The sequence below is a fragment of the Heterocephalus glaber genome, unplaced genomic scaffold (genome assembly GCF_053883595.1).
Source record: "Heterocephalus glaber isolate CG9 unplaced genomic scaffold, H.glaber_assembly_v1.0 deba00000768, whole genome shotgun sequence".
In the NCBI taxonomy this organism is placed as follows: Eukaryota; Metazoa; Chordata; class Mammalia; order Rodentia; family Bathyergidae; genus Heterocephalus; species Heterocephalus glaber.
Window position 1 is genome coordinate 1,796,775 of NW_028258162.1, and position 21,803 is coordinate 1,818,577.

The 21,803-nt window shown below is 50.0% G+C and overlaps 1 protein-coding gene across 4 annotated transcripts in view; it reads right to left on the reverse strand.

The window, feature by feature from the left end:
- Iqsec1 (IQ motif and Sec7 domain ArfGEF 1) overlaps positions 1-21,803 on the reverse strand; it is a 280,229-nt gene that overhangs the window by 193,448 nt on the left and 64,978 nt on the right. For 2 of the 4 annotated variants that reach the window (XM_087207199.1, XM_087207196.1), the window contains exon 1: positions 15,370-15,637. The exons of the other annotated variants lie outside the window; for them this stretch is intronic. In XM_087207199.1, coding sequence (XP_087063325.1) covers positions 15,370-15,386 — 17 coding nt within the window. In that variant the 5' untranslated portion in view covers positions 15,387-15,637. Of the gene's footprint in view, positions 1-15,369; positions 15,638-21,803 lie in introns of those variants that run through there. 4 annotated transcript variants of the gene reach the window in all.

The following is a 21,803-nucleotide window of genomic DNA, read 5'->3' on the forward strand; positions in this document are numbered from 1 at the left end:
CATGACCCCCGGAGCTCCCCACTACAGAGTTCCACCAGCACAGAGTCACAACTGACCCTTCATGACTGGCTGGAGCTTAGGAAATCCATCTCTACCTGGTGGTGCCAGTCTCAGGGGTGGTGACTCAGGACAGGAGGCACAGGCCAGCCTCTGTAAATGTCTTCCTTTCTACACAAAATCTCTGATGTTCAACATCACTGGTCATTCGAGAGATGCAAATGAAAACAACGCTGAGATTCCACCTCACTCCAGAAAGAATGGCTGCTATCATGAAATCAAACAATAACAAATGCTGGCGGGGCTGTGGGGAAAGAGGAACCCTGCTCCACTGCTGGTGGGAGTGTAGACTGGTGCAACCCCTGTGGAAATCAGTATGGAGATTCCTCAAAGAACTAGGACTGGAAGTCCCATTTGACCCCGCTATTCCACTACTGGGGATCTTCCCCCCAAAATTAAAAGAATCATACCACAGTGATATATGTGCACCCATGTTCATAGCAGCACAGTTTGTAATAGATAAAAGTTGGAAGCAGCCCAATTGTCCATCAACTGGAGCCTGGATGAAGAAAATGTGGGTTTTTTACAAAATGGAGTACTACTCAGCCATAAAAAATGAGAAATTAGAGACATTTATAGCTAAATGGATGTACACTGAGGCCATACTCTTAAGTGAAAAACAGGACACACATGTGTAAATACTGAATAGTTTCTCTAGTGTGAGAAACTGAAAGTGTAAATAAGGACTAAAAGGTATAATAAGGTAATGTGAAAAAGGAAGAAAAGGGGCAAAGGGGAAGGAGAAGTGGGAGGGGTAGGGGAAAGGAAAGAAGGGAATAGAATTAATATGAGAAAATGAAAAACTGGAAACAAAGTCTTTGTAAATAGGGAGGGATGGAGGGGTTGAAGGGAGGGCTGGGCAAGGGTGAAAAATAAGAACCAAGAGACACTATGTAAAGGTGCAAATTTCCAATGATGAATGTCATTATATTGTATACCTAAAATGTACCAATAAAACTAATTTTAAAAAATTATTTATTACAAAAAAAAGTTCTGAGCATCTTGGAAGCTAAGGTCCTTTAATGCAGTCCCAGTTCTGGGCACCACAACATTCTTTGTGACTCAGCTCACTCACAAATCAGTAAGTCTTAATGCGTGCATCTGACCACTCTGCAGTCTCCATCAGGGTGCCTGGTGGGGCGGGGCCCAGGCACGCCCGCCCCTGCTGCACCTCTGCAGGGCGAGTGACCGGACACTTCCAGAGACACCCTGCCTGGAGGGGGAACCCAGGTTCTCGCTTCTCTCCCACCTTGGGCCCCGTGCACGGAGCCTGCATGGGCCTTCCCACCTGTTGGGCAGGTGTAGAGCAGGCTGGACAGGTGAGGCAGGGACATGCTCCTCCCTGCAAGAACCACTGACCCAAAAGCCCCGCTGGCCCTGCCCCAGGGTGGGAGCTGTGGAATGTCCATATTGGAGTGCCGCAACCACAAACGATGCCGGGCAGGATCGCATGGACTGTCACCCCAGGCATGAAGTTCACCCACTGCCCCATGGCAGCAGCCAAGTCCTCCTTTCTCTGACGGTCCCCAAACACATCCTGTCCTTGCCAAAATGCCACTGCCCTCTGCTCTCGGATGTGCTACAGATGATCAGGAGGGAGCCACGCCTTGTGCTGGGAGTGTCTACAAATTGGGCCAGACCGGACAGGGACTGTGTGCTTGATAATGAGCCACTCTGAGGACAATCTAGTTTACGAACATCCCCATAATGGGCTAGACCTGGCCTCCTTTCCACGTTGCACATTAAAACAAAGCAAAGTGAAGTGAAGCCCTGCACAGACACGAGGCCAATTCTTTATAATCAGCATCCATTTCTAACTGGCATGCAGGAGGCTCTTCAGCAGACACGAGCCCTATAAACAAACCGCCAGCCGCCTCGAAGCAGAGACCATAATAATGCAATGACTGTTGCTTTTCCCATCTTAATAGGAACTTACATTCTAATAGTGTTCTGCACTACAAACAAAACCACTGCAGGCAGGCAGAGAGGGCTCGCTGTGTGCTGGTACAGCAAGGTACCCAGAAGCAGCTCGCTCTTGGGGCAGACACAGGAACCCTTCGTTCTTAGTTTCTTAGTTGTAAACTGGACCCAGATACAGAGTAGAAAATTTACAACCCTAACTCAGCCTGGAAGTCGGAGAGGGCTGCCCAAAGGAGAATGGCATCTCGGTGATCCCTGGTAAGACAAGATGTCAGTTTCCAGGGGGGGAGTGGGAGAGGACCCCTGGGGACAGGGAAGAGAGTGAGCGCAGGCAGCAATGGGAACCCTAAGCTACTCAGTGTGGCTCAGGGTGCAGGAGTAATTCCAGGGAGCTGGCGAGGTGGGCCCAGAGCAGGCTATCGAAGTCTTGCAGGCCATGTGAAATGTCTGGATAGCGCCAAAAGGTTGCATTTATTGCACGGTACATGTCATGCCTGCTCCTTACCTGAAGAGGAGGCTTGCTTCCTGTCTCAAAAATAACTCCCCCATGTTACTCCAGCTCCCGTCTCTACCACTCCCTCCATGTCGTCTATGGAACCCCAGGGGCATGGCTGCTCAGTGGAGCACCCAAGTCTCCATACCAGCCTGGCTGCTCTTTGTTCTTAATTCTTCCATAGAGAAGAAACACACCCTACACCAGCTTTTGGGGCCCCCATAAAACCCCAAGCTTGCATGGACATCTGGGGGGCTCTGCCCATATTCAAACCTCAGCATTGATTTTTCCTTTACCAGACTGTGCTTCGGAGGTCAAGTCTAAGAGCTCTTTCCCTAGCTATAACCCCAAGTATTTTTGCCATGTGTTTTTCTAAAAAGTTTTCTAGATTAAATTCTTTCATACAAGCCCACGGTGCATTTCTTTACAAGAGACACTATGAGGAGGAGGAAAAGCCTCGCTACTGACTGGGGAAAATGCCTGCAAAGTAGGTATCTGACAAGAGTGGCATCTAAAGTCTGTAAAGATTGTTCAAAAGTCAGGGCTTCAGAAGCAAACAGTTCGACTAGGAAATGGGCACAAGACACGGTCAGACACTTCAGAGACACAGCTGGCAAATAAGGCATGGAAATGTCCCACATCATAAACCACTCGAGAAACGCAATGTGAAACCACCATGCAACACCAGCTCACACCTCCTGCAAGGACTATAGTAAAATATAGTGGCAACCTCAAACACGAGCAAGGACAGGGAGAAACTAAATCACTCACACAGAACCCTCAGACAAAAAAACACTGGGGGAAAATCGGGTCTGTGTTGGACCTGGACAGACTTTTTTTCTTGTCATTATTCCCTAAACCATACAGCACGATGACTATTTACATAGCATTCACATCACATTGGTCCTTCTGAGGGGTGGAGAGAGACCATTAAGGTCAACATTTATCATTTCATTTCCCGTAAGGTTCTTTTATTCATTTTTTTATGAGCACATGGTTGTAGCACATAATGATCACATTCCTTGTGGGGTATTGGTACATGTACACAACGCATCTTAATTCCTTCTGTACTTCTTCCTTCCTTCCCACTCCTCGCATCTCTTTGTCCCTTTTCCTTTTGCAAAAGATCTATCTCCCTATTATCTATCTTTTATTTTGCTCTTTGTTTATACCTTGGGTTGCTCATATAAGAAAAACCATGTGATATTTAAGCTTGTGTGTCTGACTTATTTCACTTAACATTATGGTCTCAAGGTGCATCCATTTTCCTACAGATGACTAAAGTTTATCCTTTTTATGACAAAGTAGTACTCTGTTATGTGTGAATACCATATTTTCTTTATCCATTCATCTGTTGATGGACATATAGGTCACTTCCAAGATTTAGCTATTAGGAATTGTGCTGCTATAAACATGGGTATGCACAGATTACTGTAATATGATGTCTTTTAGTCTTGGAAAAATACTTAATTAGGTCTTGTAAGGAATCCAGAGAAAGTTAAAAGTATACAGAAGGATGAGTGTAGGTTACACAGAAATCCTATACTATTTATATAAGGAAGTTGAGTACCCTTGGCTTTTGACAGCCATGGGAGGATCCTGGATCCAATAACTAGGAAGGCCCCTAGGCATATGATCCCATCCTGATGATACTAGAACAATTTAGATGGATCCCAAGGCACCAGGCAGAGCAAAGGCAGCCAAGCCAAAAGAACACTTACAGTACGATCCCGTCCTGAAATGACAACATTATAGCATCAGAGATTAGTGGCTGCCAGTGGCCCTGGAGTGGGAAGCAAGGAAGTGTGGTTATAAAAGGGCAAGGTAAGGAACTCTTGTAGCTCTGGAAAGTTCTGTGTCTTGATGGTGGGGTGACTGTGTTAAAATCGCATAATACAAAGGAGTACAAACACAACCAGGAAATCCATGAAGATGAATGAATGATGTCGAGACACTGCAATTTTATAAGATGTCACCCCCTAGAGTAATTGGCATGTGGATCTCTCTATAGTATTTTTCCTGAAAGAATCTATAATAGTCTCCAAATAAGAGTGTGAGTTATCTTCGAATTTTTTTATTTCTTGGTTTTTGAGACGGGGTCTCGCTATGGAGCCCAGGCTGGCCTTGGGCTCGGTCTCAGCTTGGCCCCGAAACATCACACAGATGAGACAAGACACAGCCTTCAGACACCCCCAGCACCAGCTACTGAGTCTCCACAAGCCTTGGAGTCTTCCAGCTGGTGACCCTGACATTGTGGAGCAGAGAGAAGCCGTCCTGACCCCACAGACAAGGGAAAATCATGCACAAGGGGTTATTTTCACTGGAAGCCACCGGAGTCAAGGATCTTCAAGGTGACTCTACCTCCCTCCCTGCACATCTCTGAGCCAAGCTCAAGCTGCACCCTTGAGCGCTCACTCTGCTCACCCTGTCTGTGGCTGTCACTGGCTCCTCTTTGGTGAGCAGCCGGGGGAACTGGGGGGCCTCTCACGAAGCTCTCCCTGCTTCCTCCCCATCACAAGTCCTGCCCAGCCTTGATGCCCACCAGGAAAGAGGGAATGGACTTTTAACAGCATCTCACCCAGGAAGCACTCCTCTCCCAACCCCGAGTCCTGGGAGAGAAAGAACTGGTGTGGTGGGAAGAGGGCTTGGAGGAGGCAGCTGCAGGGGCTCCTTTGCTGTCTGCCCAGCGGCGCAGGCCTATGGGGCTGGGTGGGGGCATCAGAGGGCTGCAGACTTGACTCAGAGCCAACCAAGAAGCGCATCATCTCAGGGACAGATGGGCAGGAAGACTGGATGGAGGCTACAGGCAGGACCCCCGGCCCCAGGTTCACCCCTGTGCCCTGGGACCCTCCAGATCACAGGCGCGGTGACAAGCACATCAAAGGCCACCTCTTCCTGGCCTAAGACCTGGCTGCCTCTCTGGAGGCCCTGTAGAGATTTACACAGGTTTCCTCTAGGAAGATGCAGGGGTCCCAAGGAGCCCAGGTCTTCATCACCATGGAAAATGCCCACTCCCTGCACACAAATGGGATTTTAAAAAATTGGTTTCTCCACCCTGGAAACACTCACAGCCTCATGAAGGAGGGGTCTTCACGCAGGGCTGGTCCTGCAGGGATGGATGGGAAGTCACAGGCACGGGCACTGCCCTCACTCACACCAACTGCAGGGTGAGGCTGAGACGTCTTAGGATCCCACTGCCAACAAGGCCACAGAGACTGGGGGCCGCCAGGGGTCCCAGCAGCTGAGAATGACCAGGGCCCTGCCCTATTCAGCGGCATCTTGATGATGTCCAGTCCTGGGCCTGAATGGCTGCATGACTGAACCCCACTGAGCAATGAGGAACTGAGATTGGGGGCCACTGAGCGTGAGTTGGGCATAAACATCCGGACCTGGCAGGGATGCCTTTTCCCAGTGGCCAGACTGAGGGTCCGAGAGAGAGGCCTGGGAAGACAGGCAAGGCTGCACAGCCTGTGTGGATTACGGTTTCACCTCCAGGCCGTGGAGATCTGGCTCCTGTGCCGAGCAGGCTCCCGGGGCTGTTACCCTACTCTCTCTGTGGAGAAAAATCCTACTCCTGCCAGGACCGCTCTCCCACCCAGCCCAGGGTCCATCAGGGCACCGGAAATCAAGGGTCCCCCTGCCCACCAGCCGCAGGATTCGCCCCACACTGAGCCCCTCAGGAGGCTGACTCACTGTGCCTGAGCACACAGCTGGAGCTGAGGTGGGTAGGAACAAGGTACCTTCATGCCTGGGCACTCAGAGAAGGACGTGGGGCTCAGAGGATCCAAGTGCCCAGGATGGAGCAGAGCAAGGCCCCGAGCCCAGGCATGAAGGTACAGCCTGTGGCAGCTTCCCCAGGCGGCTGCTGGGAAGGGCCTGTCCTGTGTCCCAGGGCCGGGCTTCCCCTCAGTGAGCACCCGGTCTACGGGGAGGAACATGCTGACAGTCATGCAGAGAATTGGGCGCACCAGTGCTGAGCCCAGGCCAGAACCTCCAAGGCCCAAGCGGCCGGCCAGGCTCCATCACTGGCCGTTTCTGCTCCTCCCCCTGAATTGCGGAGGACCGCTGCAATTCAGTCCTGTGGTCAGCAAGCACATCCGGACATTGAAAGTTCATTTGCTCGCTGCTTCTGTTGCTTGTTATGGCCCATTTGTGGGCCCTTTCCCCACTAAAACATAAGCCCTCCATCCTTGTAAACATAAAACATTAAAACAGTCACGCTAAGGCTCGAGACAGCTGCGCGCAGCCCCCCTAAGGCTCCATCTGTGCAGCCCAGCACTAGTAGACGGAATGAAGAGTAATTACAGAGGCTCCTGATTCGCAACAGGGTCATGGCCCATAAACCCACCATAAATGGAAAATCCTGCTAAGTCGAGAGTGCACTCCGCACACCTGACCTCTCGAATATCCCAGCTCAGCCTGGGCCTCCCTGTGTTCAGACCTGACCTGGCCGATGTGGGGCTGAATCACCCAGCACAAAGCCTGCTTCATAATAAAGTGCTGCTCACCAGACTGGAAGTGGGCACCTCCCATACCGGTGCCAGTGAGGCATTGGACCCAGGGAGACCCAGTCTGAGAACCCCAGAGCCTGGCAGGCTGGGGGCAAGGAGGAGCTCAATCCAGAAGGAGAAGCAGATCCCAAGAGCCCCAGCCCCTGGATGGTGCGATCTACTGAAACATTCTCCCCGGGAGATTATGGGAGTCCTGGGCATGATCCTCTAGGCCCCAAAGGGAAGTGTTCATGGTTTCTTTTTCTTTTTTCTTTCTCTTTCTTTCTCTTTCTTTCTTTCTTTCTTTCTTTCTTTCTTTCTTTCTTTCTTTCTTCCTTTCGAGACAGGATCTTATGTAGTTCAGGCTGGCCTTGAACTCACTACGTAGCCCAGGCTGTCCTTAAACTTGTGGCAATCCTCCTGACTCAGCCTCCCAAGTGCTGGGATTATGCTTTCCTGATGGTGATTTAAAGCTGGGATTTTGACATGGGCCCCAGGCTTTGGATTCCAGCTCCAGAGCCAGCTGGCTACATCTACTTACTCACTGAGTGGCACAGCATCTCTACTGTCCAAGCCTACAGTCCTAGACCCAGAGGGTTTAGATTCTACCCCAAAACATTCTGTCACACCTGGGGAGGACATGAATATTAAGCCCAGCACCTGTCCAGAGTCAGTGCCCTCTGGACCTGGGATTGTTCTGCTGAACAAAAAGCAATGCCCCATAAAGGGAAAAAATAAGAATGGTGGGGAAAAATTTCATAAGCAGGGAACCCACCAATGGGGTCAACAGCTATGCCTGGAAACGCTGCTGGGTCATCTCGTAGCCTCTGTTTTCCAGATTTCCTGTAATGTTTCCTCTCCTTGCACAATAACACATGAGCAGGATTACATCTACTCCTACATGCATTCCACAAAGAGCCAAGTATAGAGTATACTGGTGGCACCAGGATGGAAATCTGGTGGAGCAGTTGACAAAAACCTGACAATGAAGCTGAGGGTGGTGGTTCACACCTGTAACCTCAGCACTCATGAGGCTGAGGCAGGAGGATCACCATGATGGCCAGCCTGGGCTACATAGGGAGACTGTGTCTCCAAACAGACAAACAGGACAGTGATCAGCATGAGAGCAGCCTAGTGTCAGTTTGCTTGAGGTCCTGGAAGGAGGTACCAGGCCCAGCCGGAGATGGAGGGAGGCAACGGAAAGGCTTCCTGGAGGAGTCTTCACCTGAACCCTGCAGGAGGAAGAAAAACGTGATACGGTGCTCGCTGGAGTCCTGGTGGCCATGAGGGCTGGGACATAGGCACTGGCTTTCATGACTCCGAGACTGACAGGCACCATCCTCCATCCCAAGGCATGAACCACGCACCCCGACTTCCTCACATGGGGCCCGAGTGGGCACACGTGAACCTCTCTGCAGAATGGCAGCCCCTCCCTGAGCCAGGCCCTCAGACAGCTCACGGAGTCCGCTCACCAGCGCCCTCTGCCTGTGACGTGCCGCCTGCTCCCTGCTCTGTTTCCCTGCCCGTGTCCTCTTCCGCCTCTTGCCTGGCCCTGGACTCGGCGGTGGCCCCATACCATCTGCTCAGGGGTCATGAGCTTCCTTGCCTGGAGGGACACCGTGAGGCCTACCTGTTTCCCTGAGATGACATCTACCCAAGCTGTCTGCCACCCATGCAGCTGAGTCACCCGGCTGGCCAAGGTCGCACAGGGCATCCTTCCTGCTCAAGGTCAAACCCCTCAGGAGATCTCATCCCTGTGAGTAAGGGGGGGGGGGTAAAAGCAACCTCAGGACCAATATCTAAAATATACAGAGAACTCATAAAAATTAGACCCCCCCCCAAATAAAGGACCCAACCAAAAACTGGGCAAATGAAATGAACAGACACTTCTCAGAAGAGCAGGTACAGATTGTCAATAATATATGAAAAAATGATCAACATCACTGGCCACTAGAGAAATGCAAATTAAAACAACTCTGAGATTCCATCTTACCCCAGAAAGAAAGGTCATCATCAAGAAATCAAGTAATAACAAATGCTGGTGAAGCTACAGGGAAAAAGAAAGCCTTCTTCATTGTTGGTGGGAATGTAAACGAGTGCAACCACTAAGGAAATCTGACCCAGCTATTCCCCTTCTAGACATCTTCCCAAAAGAGTTAAAGACATTTTACAGTGATACATGCACACCCATGTTTATAGCAGCACAACTCATAATAGCTAAATATTGGAAGCAGCCTATATTTCCATCAATAGATGAATGGATAAAGAAAATATGGTATTCACACACAATGGAGTACTACTCTGCCATAAAGAAGGATAAACTTGAGTCATTTGTAGGAAAATGGATGTGCCCTGAGGCCATAATTTTAAGAGAAATAAATCAGACACACAAACTTAAATATCACATCATTTTCCTTATATGAGAAACCCAAAACATAAATAAAGACCAAAATAAAGGTTAGACAATAGGAAGGAGGGAGATAGATCTTTCTCATACAGAAAGGGGATCAACAGATGGAGGGATGGAGGAGTGAGGGGAGGAAAAAAGGATGAATGAAAATGTGCTGTGTACATGGACCAACTCCACACAAAGAATGTAAACATTATGTACTGCAAATGTGTACTAATAATAAATAAATAAGAAAAAAAGTGATGATTGAAAAGCAAATGTAATACACACGGAATAAAGCATAACATATGGTAGGTACTAAATAAATGGCTACATAAACAGTAAAAATAAATAAACATGCACCCCACACCCCACATACACACTATGCTTGCAGCACATACACATACACACACACACACACACACACACAAACACTCACACGCATTCCTTATCACCTAGGAGCAGGCTAGCGAATTGCTGCAACAGCGACAAGAATTCTGCATCCAGAAACAATGGGAAGGAAACCCTCTAAACCACTGGCATCACCTGGTTCCACTTAACAAGGCCCTGGGAGACTTACTTCCTTCATTCTGCTTCTGCACCCTTTCTAAATCTGCAGTCACAACCACCCGTTACATCTGTAACCAACAACAGCAACTCTAAAAAGGGGCTTCCATCAAAGCCCAAGGATGGGACCTCTTCCAGGTGAGGACGCTGGGATGGTGTACCAAGTGCCCCAGGTCACAGAGCTAACCCAGCAGGGAGAGGACCAATCCCCAGGTGTGTGCAGCCCCTGATGGACAGAGAGCCGCCATCACGCCTGCTGGTGTCCTCTTTCCAGGCTGGGGTGAGTATTTTGGGGACACAGCACAGCAAGGGGGGCCATCTGCATGTCAGTTGCCCAGCCCCTGAAGCCAGCCCCAAAAGAACCCTCTCTGTACCTTTGTGCTGCATTTTTATGGCTTCACCTGCTCTTAAGGGTGACTGTCTTGCTGTGTGGCCCTGGGCAAATCACTAAACTTCTCTGCTTCCATGTCCTCATTTCTAAGTTAAAAACAATGATTTATTGGAATGAGTCAATGAGATCCCAGGTGTAAGACAGCTGAGTTTAATGCAGAAGGCTGGGACAGGTGCCAGGAAGTAAAAGAGACAAGGAAATCAAGTCGAGATCACATGGCTGGTTTCCTGAGTCCTACCTCATTGCATTGTTTCAGTAACACAAAGCCACTTACAGTTCACCTTTGGGGACCACCTGTGAGTTACTGCCATGTGCACAGTGAGAATGTGAGGTGAGTCTCTCCATTTCTGTTCTCAGCAGAGCAAACTGGCTGGTCCTCAAAGAACCTGAAAGCAGCTTACCGAAAGCCACATGGCTAGAAAGGGAGGTGACAGAACCCAAACACCTTGGGGCCCCTGAGCCTCCCACTTTGCCCATCCACTGCCTCGGGCTTCTGTGGGTCACCTTCATCTATCCTTCCAAAGCCAGGCAGTAGTCCAGGAGAGGAGACTCTGGGCAGACTGAGTTAAGCTGTCAAGCACAAAGCGACAGACATGGCACCTAGCATCTCGGATGGCTGGTGATGGTTTAAGACCAAAGCTTTGTCCACGGAGGCAACGACGTTTCCATTTCCAGGACTCCGAAAAGGTAGGGTGTGTTCTAGAAACCATGATAAAGCACAACCATCAATTCAGACTGCGCACCAAGGGTCTGTGTTGCCAAGACTACACTTCTAGACATAAACACTGTGGGGTTTTTAGTAGCTGAGTTACAACACAATCCTGCCAAGTAGGACAAATGGGGAAAGAATGTGGGGAAATTACAAAATACCTTAAAAGAAATATTTCATTATTTTCCAACCCACACTCCAATAAACTGGAGTTGTTGCAAAGAGGAGTCTTGTTTTAAGAAAAAGATATATCTCCATCCATCCATCCATCCATCCATCCATCCTTCTACCCATCCAACCATCCATTCATCCAAACACCCATCAATCTATCCATCCATCCATCCAACCATCTAACCACCCACCCACCCATCCATCCATCCATCCTTCTACCCATCCATCCATCCATCCAACCATCCATCCAAACATCCATCAATCCATTCATCCAACCATCAGTCCTTTCATCCATTCTTACTATGTGCAAAAGTTTGTGCTGCAACTTCTACCAATTAGGATAGCTACTATCAGAAAAAAACAACAACAGACAAAACAAGTGTTGGCAAGGATGGAAAGAAACTGCACTCTTGAAAATATGAATACATATTTGTATTGAAATATGAATACATATTTGTATTTGCAATGAAAATATGATACGTTACCAGTAGTGGTGGCGCTCACCTGTAATCCTAGCACCCTGGAAGCTGAGGCAGGAGGATCACTGTGAGCTCGAGGCCAGCCTGGACTACATAGTGACTTCAGGCCCAGCCTAAACTACATAGTGAGACCCTATCTCAAAAAACAAAATGTTATATATATGGTACAGCTGCTACAGAAACAGTATGGTGGTTCCTCAAAACCTTAAACAGAATTGCCACATGATCCGGCAATTCTGTTTCTTAATATACACCCAAAAGAACTGAAATCAGTGTGTCCAAGGGAAATTTATGCTGGTTCATAGCAGCATCATTTATAACAGCCAAAACATGCAAACAACTCTAGTGTTCAACAACAGATGGAAGAAACCAAAAGTAGCATTAGAATATTGTTGAGCCTTAAAAATTGACACATGCATGGTCCTTGAGGATCTTATACAATAAGCCAGCCCCAAAAGGAAAAATACTGTCTACAGCCACACCACCCTAAATGCACCCAATCTCGTCTGATCTCTCAAGCTAAGCAGGGTTGGGCCTGGTTAGTACTTGGATGGGGGAGAAGGTCCTGGGGCACCCAAATTCATAGAGACAGAAGGGTCTTCATTTAAGTGTGTCATGGGGACAGTGTCAGTCTGGGAAGACGGAAACTTTCTGGAGAAGGGTGGCCAGCAATGTGAATGTCCCTAATGCCACTGAACCAGACACTTAAAAACAACTGAGATGGTCAATTTCATGGTGTGTGTATTCTAACACAATGAGAGTAAAGCAGTGCTGCATACTGTTGTGAGGGGCAGGAAAAGTCACAGAATCATACTAACAGCAATGGCGAGAGTGTTCAGCATGACAGGCACTGCTCTGGCTACTTTGCAGGCGATACCTCACTTAGTCCCCGTAGCTCCCTGGACACCACAGACTCTCACTGTCTCTGCTTTTCAGAGGCTTTTCCTGCTCAGCTGTGTCCTAGGAGTCTGACTTCAACAGAGCACATCACCCAGGACCCCTGCACTCTTGGATGATCACTTTCAGCCATGGGAGGCCCTGGCAGGAGGCAAGAAGGAGAGAGGAGTGAGCCTGGGGGCTCCCCACTGCAGGCTGCAGCGTGTTGGGAGCGGCACTTCCTGGCCTGTGCACATGGCCTTGTTGGGTGTCTCTCTTGGAGCTAGGATGCTGATGGCGTTCCTGTAACATACATGTATGGCGTAACTCTCACATCACACATATCGACTGTTCAGGCTGAGAAACTCTCACAGGTCCCCACTATCCTAGTCCCTGAATGATACAGCAGCCCTTGCTGTCCACACTATCCCTTTGAGCGTGCCTCAGTTTCCCTAGGAACCCTGTAGCCTGTTTCTAGGGCTGCCACGGAATGGGATGTCTGTGGAGTGCCTGGGGCACAGAGAACATGCAGGTGACCTAAGGAATAGCTGTGCCAAGGAACAATAACCTCACCTGGGTACCGGTACTAGAAAAGCACTTGCTATGCAAATTAGCCGGATGCACTAAGATGCAAGTTAGCAGATTTCAAACCAAGTAAGGGAAACCTATTTGCTAGCAAATGCTAAATGAATTGCCAACGATTCTGGGTTAGTGAGTTTTGTGTTTCGGGTACAAAGTATCTGAGATAACCCACTTAAAAGGAGAAAAGGGTTCAGCCCATGCTCTACTGGCCCCCTTGCTTTTGGGCATGAAGTGTGGTAGCAAACTGTGGTGGGGACACATAGCTGGGAAGCCAGCAGAGGCCTCAATAACCTTTTCAGGGTCGCCACCCAATGACCTCACTTCCTTCTCCTAGGCCCGGTCTCCTAAAGATCCCAGCACCTCCCAATAGTGCCACAGGCTGGCGACCAGCCCTCAGCCCCTTAGGGGGACATCGAAGAGCCACACAGAGATGCCACATAGCTGACAGATGAATGCCTCTGATCACGTGGCTCCCGATCCAACCGCCAAGGATGCTTTCCTTTCCTCTTTCCCTCCTTCCGCTCACATTTGCTGAATTGTCTTAAAAAGCCCATGTAGAGCCACAGGGTGTGGGTGCCACATCAGACACCACCCATCCCCTAGCATGTGTGTGATGTTCACAAAGAAAGGCCTCAGTGAACAGCAGATCCCAAGTAACAAAGGAACCGGGATGCAAGTGAGCAGCCGTGCCCACCAACTCCACTGGACTGGGGCAGAGAAAGACCTAGAAGGAGGAACTGAGTTGTTACAGCAGGCATAGCACACTGGAGTCTGCCCTCTCGTGACGCTGGGTGCATCTCCACCTGCTTTCCACGGTCCCATGGGGTGGTCACTGTTCACATCCTCTTTCACAGACAGGGGACAGGATAGGGCAGCCACCCAGACTGCTCGCAGCGAGAGGTGGCCGACACGGGTCTCAGTTTCCAGATCTCTACAATGGGGTGGTGACACTCAGCTTCCCAAAGCTTTGTGTGGCTGGATCAGAACTCTTGGGTGTAAAATCCCCTTCCACCGCCCTGGGGACTCACAGGAGCGCCACAGGTTCAGCTCCCCATGTTTCTCCTGCTCTTCTGGGCTGTGAAATCGCTCACCTTCACCCAGCCCCAGGTCTATGCAGAGAAAGTTTGCTTGGCCTTCCTTGTGCCATCCCCCGGGGGCCAGCCCAGTATGTATCCCCATTCTGTCCCGAGCAGTAGGGGCAGAGCAGTAACCAACATATCACTTATCTCAGAACTAGGTCCCCCAGCGGAACTGGGATACAGTAGACTAGTGCAGTCACTAGGCACGTCATGAGGTCATAAAGCTGTACTGTACATGCGCACCTGCATCACATGCCAGTATTATAAAATGGCAGACATGTACCTTGAACATGGTGTTACTTTTATATGAGATGCTTTCTGACCACCTCATCCCATCTCTATATCCACCCATTCACCTATCCATCTATTCAACTACCCAGCAATCCTTCCCACCACTCATCCACCTTTCCACCCCCCTATCCACCCATCCATCTGTCCATCCATCCATCCATCCCTCCACCTATCTATCCACCCATCCATCCTCCATCCACTCATCCATCCCTCCATCCACTCATCCATCCCTCCATCCATACTTCCCACTCATTCTCCCTCCTTCCCTCCAACTACTACGATTTGGATATGGTTTGGGGGCAGTTGTCCCCAGAGTTCAGCTGTTGGAAGCTAGACCCCTAGTGTGGTGATATTGAGAGGTAGTGGAACCTGCAAGAGAAGGAGTCTGGTGACAGCTCCTTAGGTGGCTGGGGACAGCACCCTTGGAAGGGATTAAGGTACTCCTTGTGGGACCCTGAGTCAGTCCTTGCACGGGTGAACTGTTACAAGAGCAAGCCTGACTCCTGACTTGTTCTCTGGCTTCCGGACTGCTGTGATCCCTTGTTCCCCGTGTGCTCCTGCCATTATGAGACCAGTTGTCATGGGCCCTTGCCAGAGCCAGCACAGATTTTTTGAACTTTCGGCCTCCAAAACTGTGATCCAAATCAGTGCCTTTTCTGTATGACAGCCTGCCCCGGGTGTTTCATCACAGCAACACAAACAGACGAGCACACCATCTCTCTATTCCTCTACCCATCCACTCCACTATGCCTCAGAAGATGAGGGCACTGACACATTTCCACTCTATCCTCCTCCTCCCATCTCTTGATATATTTCTTTAGCTATGCTATTATTTTTACAACATCCAGGCTTAAAAACTCAAATGCCATCCTTACCTGTACATCCCATTCATTTTGAGTCTAAATGGGTTAAACGTTCAGCTCCCGTTCTTGATCACAGCTTCTTCCCTGCCGGATTCTTCATTTGGAGACATCTGCAAACTCAATGTGTTTCTCCCTCAAGCAGACTTTTCAAGAAGGGGAAGTGGAGGTCCCCTGAGTTCTTGAGTCCCCCTGCCTCTGTGTCTGCTGCTTTTAGGCACAAACCACACCCAGGGTGTGACTGTCGCTCTCAGGGACACCGCACCACCCAGAGCCCCGGGGTGCATCTCCCTCATTCCCCAGCAGTGACTTGGAGAGGCAAAGGCACCCTGGCTACCTGCCCTTGCGGTTGCTGGGGACCCGTGTTCTGATGCCCAATTCTTCCTTTTGTCTGGGGTTAACTACATCTTGTCATTGAGGATTTTGATCACATGCATCCAGAACCAGGGAGCTTGTCTGATGTGCTGATTTGGTTCTTCTATGGCTTCTCCAGAGCAATCCCACTTCCTCTTCCTGTCCCTGGGTCAGCCTCCTGCTTGGGACACCAGTCACACTTTGAGGGCCAGCTGTGCTTCCTTCTACTGCAGCAGGGCTCCCTCTAACTGCTCTCCCCACCTCAGCCCCCTTTCAAGCTGAAGCCTCTTTTTTTGGGCTTCTTTCTCCACTTTCATGAGTCAGTATCTGATTCCTCTCTTACTAATTTATTTATTTGTTCCTTAATAATACTGCTTTCATCTTCATTTTTTTTCTTTCCGTCTTCAGTCTTCTTTTTCATTGCATCCTGATTTTTAAAAATTCTTTTAATTTTTGAGCTCTGCAATTGGAGTTATTAAGTTGCCTTAGAGATGCAGCAGTTTTGAGGAGATACTCATGTGTTCTTAGAGGTTTTCTTCCAAGGTGGGATTTTGGGGGTTTTTTGGTACCAGGGATTGAACTCGGGACCTTGTGCTTGCGAGGGAGGCACCATAAGGTGGGATTTTTTTTTTAAGTATTACAAAAATTTTCAAGCAGAGACCCTGAAAAATAGCTTTAACTACTTACCAGTCCAACTCTTTAAATACAGATGACCAAAAATTCCATATTTTTTCACTAATTTTTATAAGATAATACAATAGGAAACACAAAAAATGCCAAGTATAAGGGTTTCTCATGTAAACAAGAATCAATGGGTTGAAATGACACCTGTCTGAGCAGTGCACGGGATAGTCAGTATGCAAACAAACACACTGCCCTGCCTGAGAGACGCTCAGGTAAATTGTTAAGTGGTTAAATTGAGCCTATCATATGACCGATAGACAACAATTTTTGACTTATAAATACAGCTATTTCAAGCTGGGTGTGGTGGTACACATCTGTGATTCCAGCACTCAGGAAGCTGAGGCAGGAGGATCCCCACAGAGTTCCAGGTCAGCCTGAACTACATAGTGAGTTCAAGGCTAGCCTGGACTACATAGTGAGACCCTGTCTCAAAACAAACAGCAAAACAAAACAACAGCCCTGCTCAGCAATTTCATGTTTTACTCTAACATTAAGAACACTCAGTTAAGTATTTATGTACCTTCTTTTTTGTTGTTGTTAAAATAAAATTTTCCAGAATCATGATGCTTTACCCCCAAAGAGTTCAGTATGCATCTTCTAACAAGAATATTGGCCTGCACACAAGAGTCTATGTTGGGTTCTTCATTTCCACCTCCTTCCTTTCTGCATCATCTTTCTTACATCCATCTCCCTTGGGCAGGATCCACCTGTGCGCATGCCCTGTTCATCGGATGCAGTGGCCACAGACCTGGGCTCTCTCTCCCCTCACTCCCCTCTTTGCCTGCCTGACCTCTTACTTTCAGGGCTCAGTTGAGTGAGATGTCACCTCCCCCAGGAACCTGTCCATGTTGCCCACAAACTGGGTACAGGGTACAGGGGTCCTCTTCTGTGTGCCCACAGCCCTGAGGAGTCCCCCATCCCTGCCCTTGGCACCCAGAGAATCCCTGCTGTATTTGCCCCTGATTTCTGTTAGGCTGCCCTGTTACCACAGCAGACCCCAGGTCTCAGGGCCACACACTTCCCGTGCCTGGCACATGTTGCCATGTCTGTCCAGCAGTGGTTTCAGCAGAAACATTCAGGACAGGGAAAAGACGAATGGCCCCCTGGGAGAAGATACCTGCAACGAGTCATCAATAAAGCAAGTATATGTAACAACACACACCAGATCGTAGTGTGAGAGGAGATAGTCACAACACAAATCTCACAAAAGACTCGCATCGGTAACATATACGGCTATACTTGACCTTAGCCAAAAGGCCGAGAAGCGCTGTAATATTTATTTTTTAAAACCTTGTACAGATCAAAAGTGAAAAACCAATTAAAGAAGTAAGCAAAACTGTATGTAGATTTTTCACAAAAGAGAAGCATCTCGAGGTTGGAGGACCTGGCAAAAGATGTTGCACACCCTCAGGCATCGGGAAAATGCAAATAAAAACCACAGGAGCTATCAGAACAGCCTCATCGGAGTGACTGAAATTCACTAAGGACACACTAGTTGCTGAGACTCATTTTTCCAGGAAGTAACCAGAACTTTCCACTCTTGGGAAAATACAAAAAGCTATGTGGAAAATGGTTCCTAAGGGAGCTGAACACAAGCGCCCCCTCAGCTGTCCCGCTTCTAGGAACACACCCAAGTGTTACAGTTTGGAGCTGGAATGGCCCCAGGCTCATGTGTTAAAGGCTCAGTCCCTGGCCGGGGACTGGTGGTACACACCTCTAATCCCAGGACTCTGGGAGGTTGAGGCAGGAGAAGCTAAAGTTCAAGCAGACTTGGGGCAACTCAGCCAGACCCTATCTCAAAATCAAAAAAATTCAAAGGCTAGGGGTGTAGCTCTGTGCCAAAGCCCTGGGCTCATTCCCTAGTACCTTAAAAAAAAGGCTTGTTCCCCAGCTTGGTGCTGGAAAGGCAATGGAACCTTTAAGAGGTATAGGCAGTGGCAGGGACAGGGAGTGTGGGGATAACTCCTTTGAAAGAGACTGTAGGACCCAGACTCTTCCTGCCTCCTCTATGCTCCTTGGCTCACCATGAGCTGAGTGGCTTTGCTCCAGTACCCAGGCCCCAAAGCAGCAGGGCCAACCAACCATGGACTGAATCTTCCAAAACCATGAGCCAAAATAAACCTTTGCACTTTAGATTCCAATTTCTCAGATACTGTTCCTACAGTGCGAAGCTGACACACCAGGCATGCACAAGCTCATCAGAAGTTGCAGAATGCTAATTGGGAGTGAAATGGCCCAACTGCAACTACACACAGACAAACACACTTGGGATAGGGCTGAGGGAAGAAGCCAGACACAGGGACAGTGTGCTGCCTGACTCCATTAGAAACAGCACAAACAGAGTCCAGACAGCAGGTTGGATTAGGGGCTAGAGGCACTGAAGACTGGGAGGTGCATGAGGAACCCCCTGGGACATGGAGATGTTTCCATCTTCACCTCAGAGGTGGATATTTACGCTTATTCCCAGTGCCGCTGCACAGGAATTTAGAAATGCAGTAAGAGTGCAGCCAAGACGTGTGCCCTTTGTTATACATAAACAAGACCTTAATTAGAAGTCTAAAAACCACAGGCAATACTAAAAAAATTAATTCTGCATGTATCGTGGGATAAGGCAAGCAAACAAACATCAAAACTAGGAGGTTAAACAACACAGCATCCAGGACAGTGGCCGCCTGGGGGTGAGGGGACTGGGTGGGCTGGGAGGGGTGCGTGGCACGGTGCCCTGTGTTCATGACATGAATTCCAGCTTTCAGGTTGGGCAGGGAGCACACAACTCGGCCTCCACTTGTGTAATGTTATTACAAACAGGGGCCAGAGGGCCAGACATGGACCAGGACGAGCGTGAGTAATGAAATACACCAGGACTATGATGAATCCACCTGGGCACCTGGCCTGGGTGACAAGCAGGTGGGGGCATGGCACCCTTGGACAGGGCCCCGGGCACAGGCTGTTCCCGCCTCCTGGTGCCTCCTGCCTCCCGGCCAACCACAGCTCCATGTGGGCACCTTTGTGCCCGGACTCTGAGCTTGCTGGGGGTGAGCAGGGGTGCCATCTGCCATTGCCAGGCTTCTGCTGGCCTGTAGCGAGCATCCACCTCAGCCCAATCTCAGCTCCTTGCATCCCCCAGGGACTCCCTACTGTCCACACCCAAACCAAGCTCTGCTCCCACACCAGGCCCCGCAAGCTCCGTTCTACCTCATCCCTTTCCCCTCCGACACTCTTCACCTACGTGCTATGTTGGCCCCTCTAGGGCCACCACCCTGGACCAACCCCCATCATCTATCCTTGGTCACTGCGATGGCCTCTCCATGGGTCGCCCCATGCTCCAGCTGCCAACCCAACTGTGCCCAGGACACATCCTCCGTGGAGCCCTCCGACAATGTCACCGTCCACTCCCAACCGCCCAGCCACATCCTTCACCCTCTGCTTGGGTTCCAGATCTGTACCCGGCAGGAAGGCTCCACATAATCCGGGTTCCTCCGCTGCCACTCATTCTGCCCACACTGCCCCTCAAAAACACTGGCTCTCCCAGCAGCCCCTGGGGATCCTCCTACCTAAACCACCCATTCCTGCCCCCCGGGCACGCGGTCAGGCCACCCTTGTGTGGTCTTCATCTCCCCCCTCTTCAACCTCTCCCCATCGCTTCCCTGGAACACTTCGGCCCCTCCCACTAGGGTTCAGCCACCAGCACCTTCTTCACCCAGACCTCCTCTCAGATTCCAACTGCACTATTTACCTCTCCACACTTGTGTTCATCTGTTACCTCTACCCACTCCTGGTCCACCTGGTGAACTCTTGTTCACCCATGAACAAGCCAGGCTTAGGAACCCACACCTCCCTTAATGTCTTCCAAACCCATCCCCTAGATACACCGCTGCCGTACCCCCTGCATACTTTCTTGTGTGCATTTATTTGCGTATCCATCTCCCAAGTCAGCCAAAGCCAGCCTTAGACCAATGACCTCTGCACACAGCGTGTGAATCTCCCATACAGCACAACTTCCAAGGTGCCTCAGTTTCCTCAGGATGCTGCTGCTTCCCAGGCTGCACCCACTGGCACGCGTACTAAGGGAGGAGGAGAGCTGAGCCAGTTGTTCTCCCTCCTCTCTCCCTCCCGCCCCCACTTTGCTCTGCTCTAATGGGCTAAGTTAGCAGGGATTAAATGTGGCCCCGCTGCAGTTCCCTGTAAGACAGTTCTTCCTGCCCCTCAGAGCCGGCGGTCTCTGCTGACGCCTGCAGTTCTTCCTCAAGTCCTCCTTGGATGCGTCAGCCCCTTTGTGCGGGCCTTGGAGCTGGGGCTCTGCAAGTCCAAGATGTAGCCCTCATGCCAACAGCTGCCTGTGCCCCGGGGACAGGGCAGTCCTGATGCTGCCCCGTGCTGGGCTTGTTCCCTCAGGAGTTTTCTTTCCCTCTTGGCCCGAGTGTAGACATGGCCTGCTAATGCAACTCTGTGGCTCCCTGGGGCTACGGCCCGCATCCTCCTCCCATCACATGGGACTAAGCAAGGCCAGCATCACCCGCGCATCAGTGAATGTCCTGCAGCGGGAGGCTGGGGAAGCACAGCCCAGCAGCAGCATGCATCTGCTCTGTGACCTTGCACGGCTTCTCCGAGCCTCTCTTGAGTCCCAGCCTGGGCCCGGGAGCAGGCAAAGGAGCTCAGTGAGTGAATGTGAGCCTCAGAGCCAGGCGGATGCACTTGGAATCCCAGCTCCATCCAATGCCCCTATCCAGCCTGCCCTTTCTGGGCCTTGGTTTCCCCAAGAGAATGATGGGGTCACAGTAACAACGGCCAGAGAAGGGATCCTGATCTCCAAGCCCAGCCCCCGTTCCTACTCGAGGTTCCAGCTGGGAGACCACCTGCTCCCTCCCTCCCTCCCTCCCTCCTTCCCTCCCGGCTAATCCAGCTCTTGGGAGGAGAGGCTAATTAGCAGCTGGGCAGATTAACCCCAGCAGCCCCTTCGGCTTCTCTGGATGACTCCGCTTCACACAGATAAAGCCAGCACCTCAGGGACAGAAAGATGATTGCCTGGTCAATAATTCTAGAAGGCCTGGCATTCAGGGAGGAGGCTGTGGATCCATAAACACAAGAGAATACACACCACATATATCTCTATGGTACGAGTCACTCAACATACACTGTCAACCCATCCCCTGTGCCCATGGGTTTGATGTGAGGCTGGACACTGGAGACAGGAGACAAGAAGAGACTCGGAGAATGTAGAGACCTTGTATGCTCTGCCTCCTGATGGACCCTCAACATGATGCCTAAAGCAGTGCCTGGCGCCCAGCAGGTATGCAAGTAAAGGTTTGTTGAATGACTAAGTGATCTCCGCCCAGAACTTCCAGATATGTATGTGAGATTTACTGGATTGGGGAGGGAGGAAATGTCCCTGCCAGGGGTCCCTACTCTGC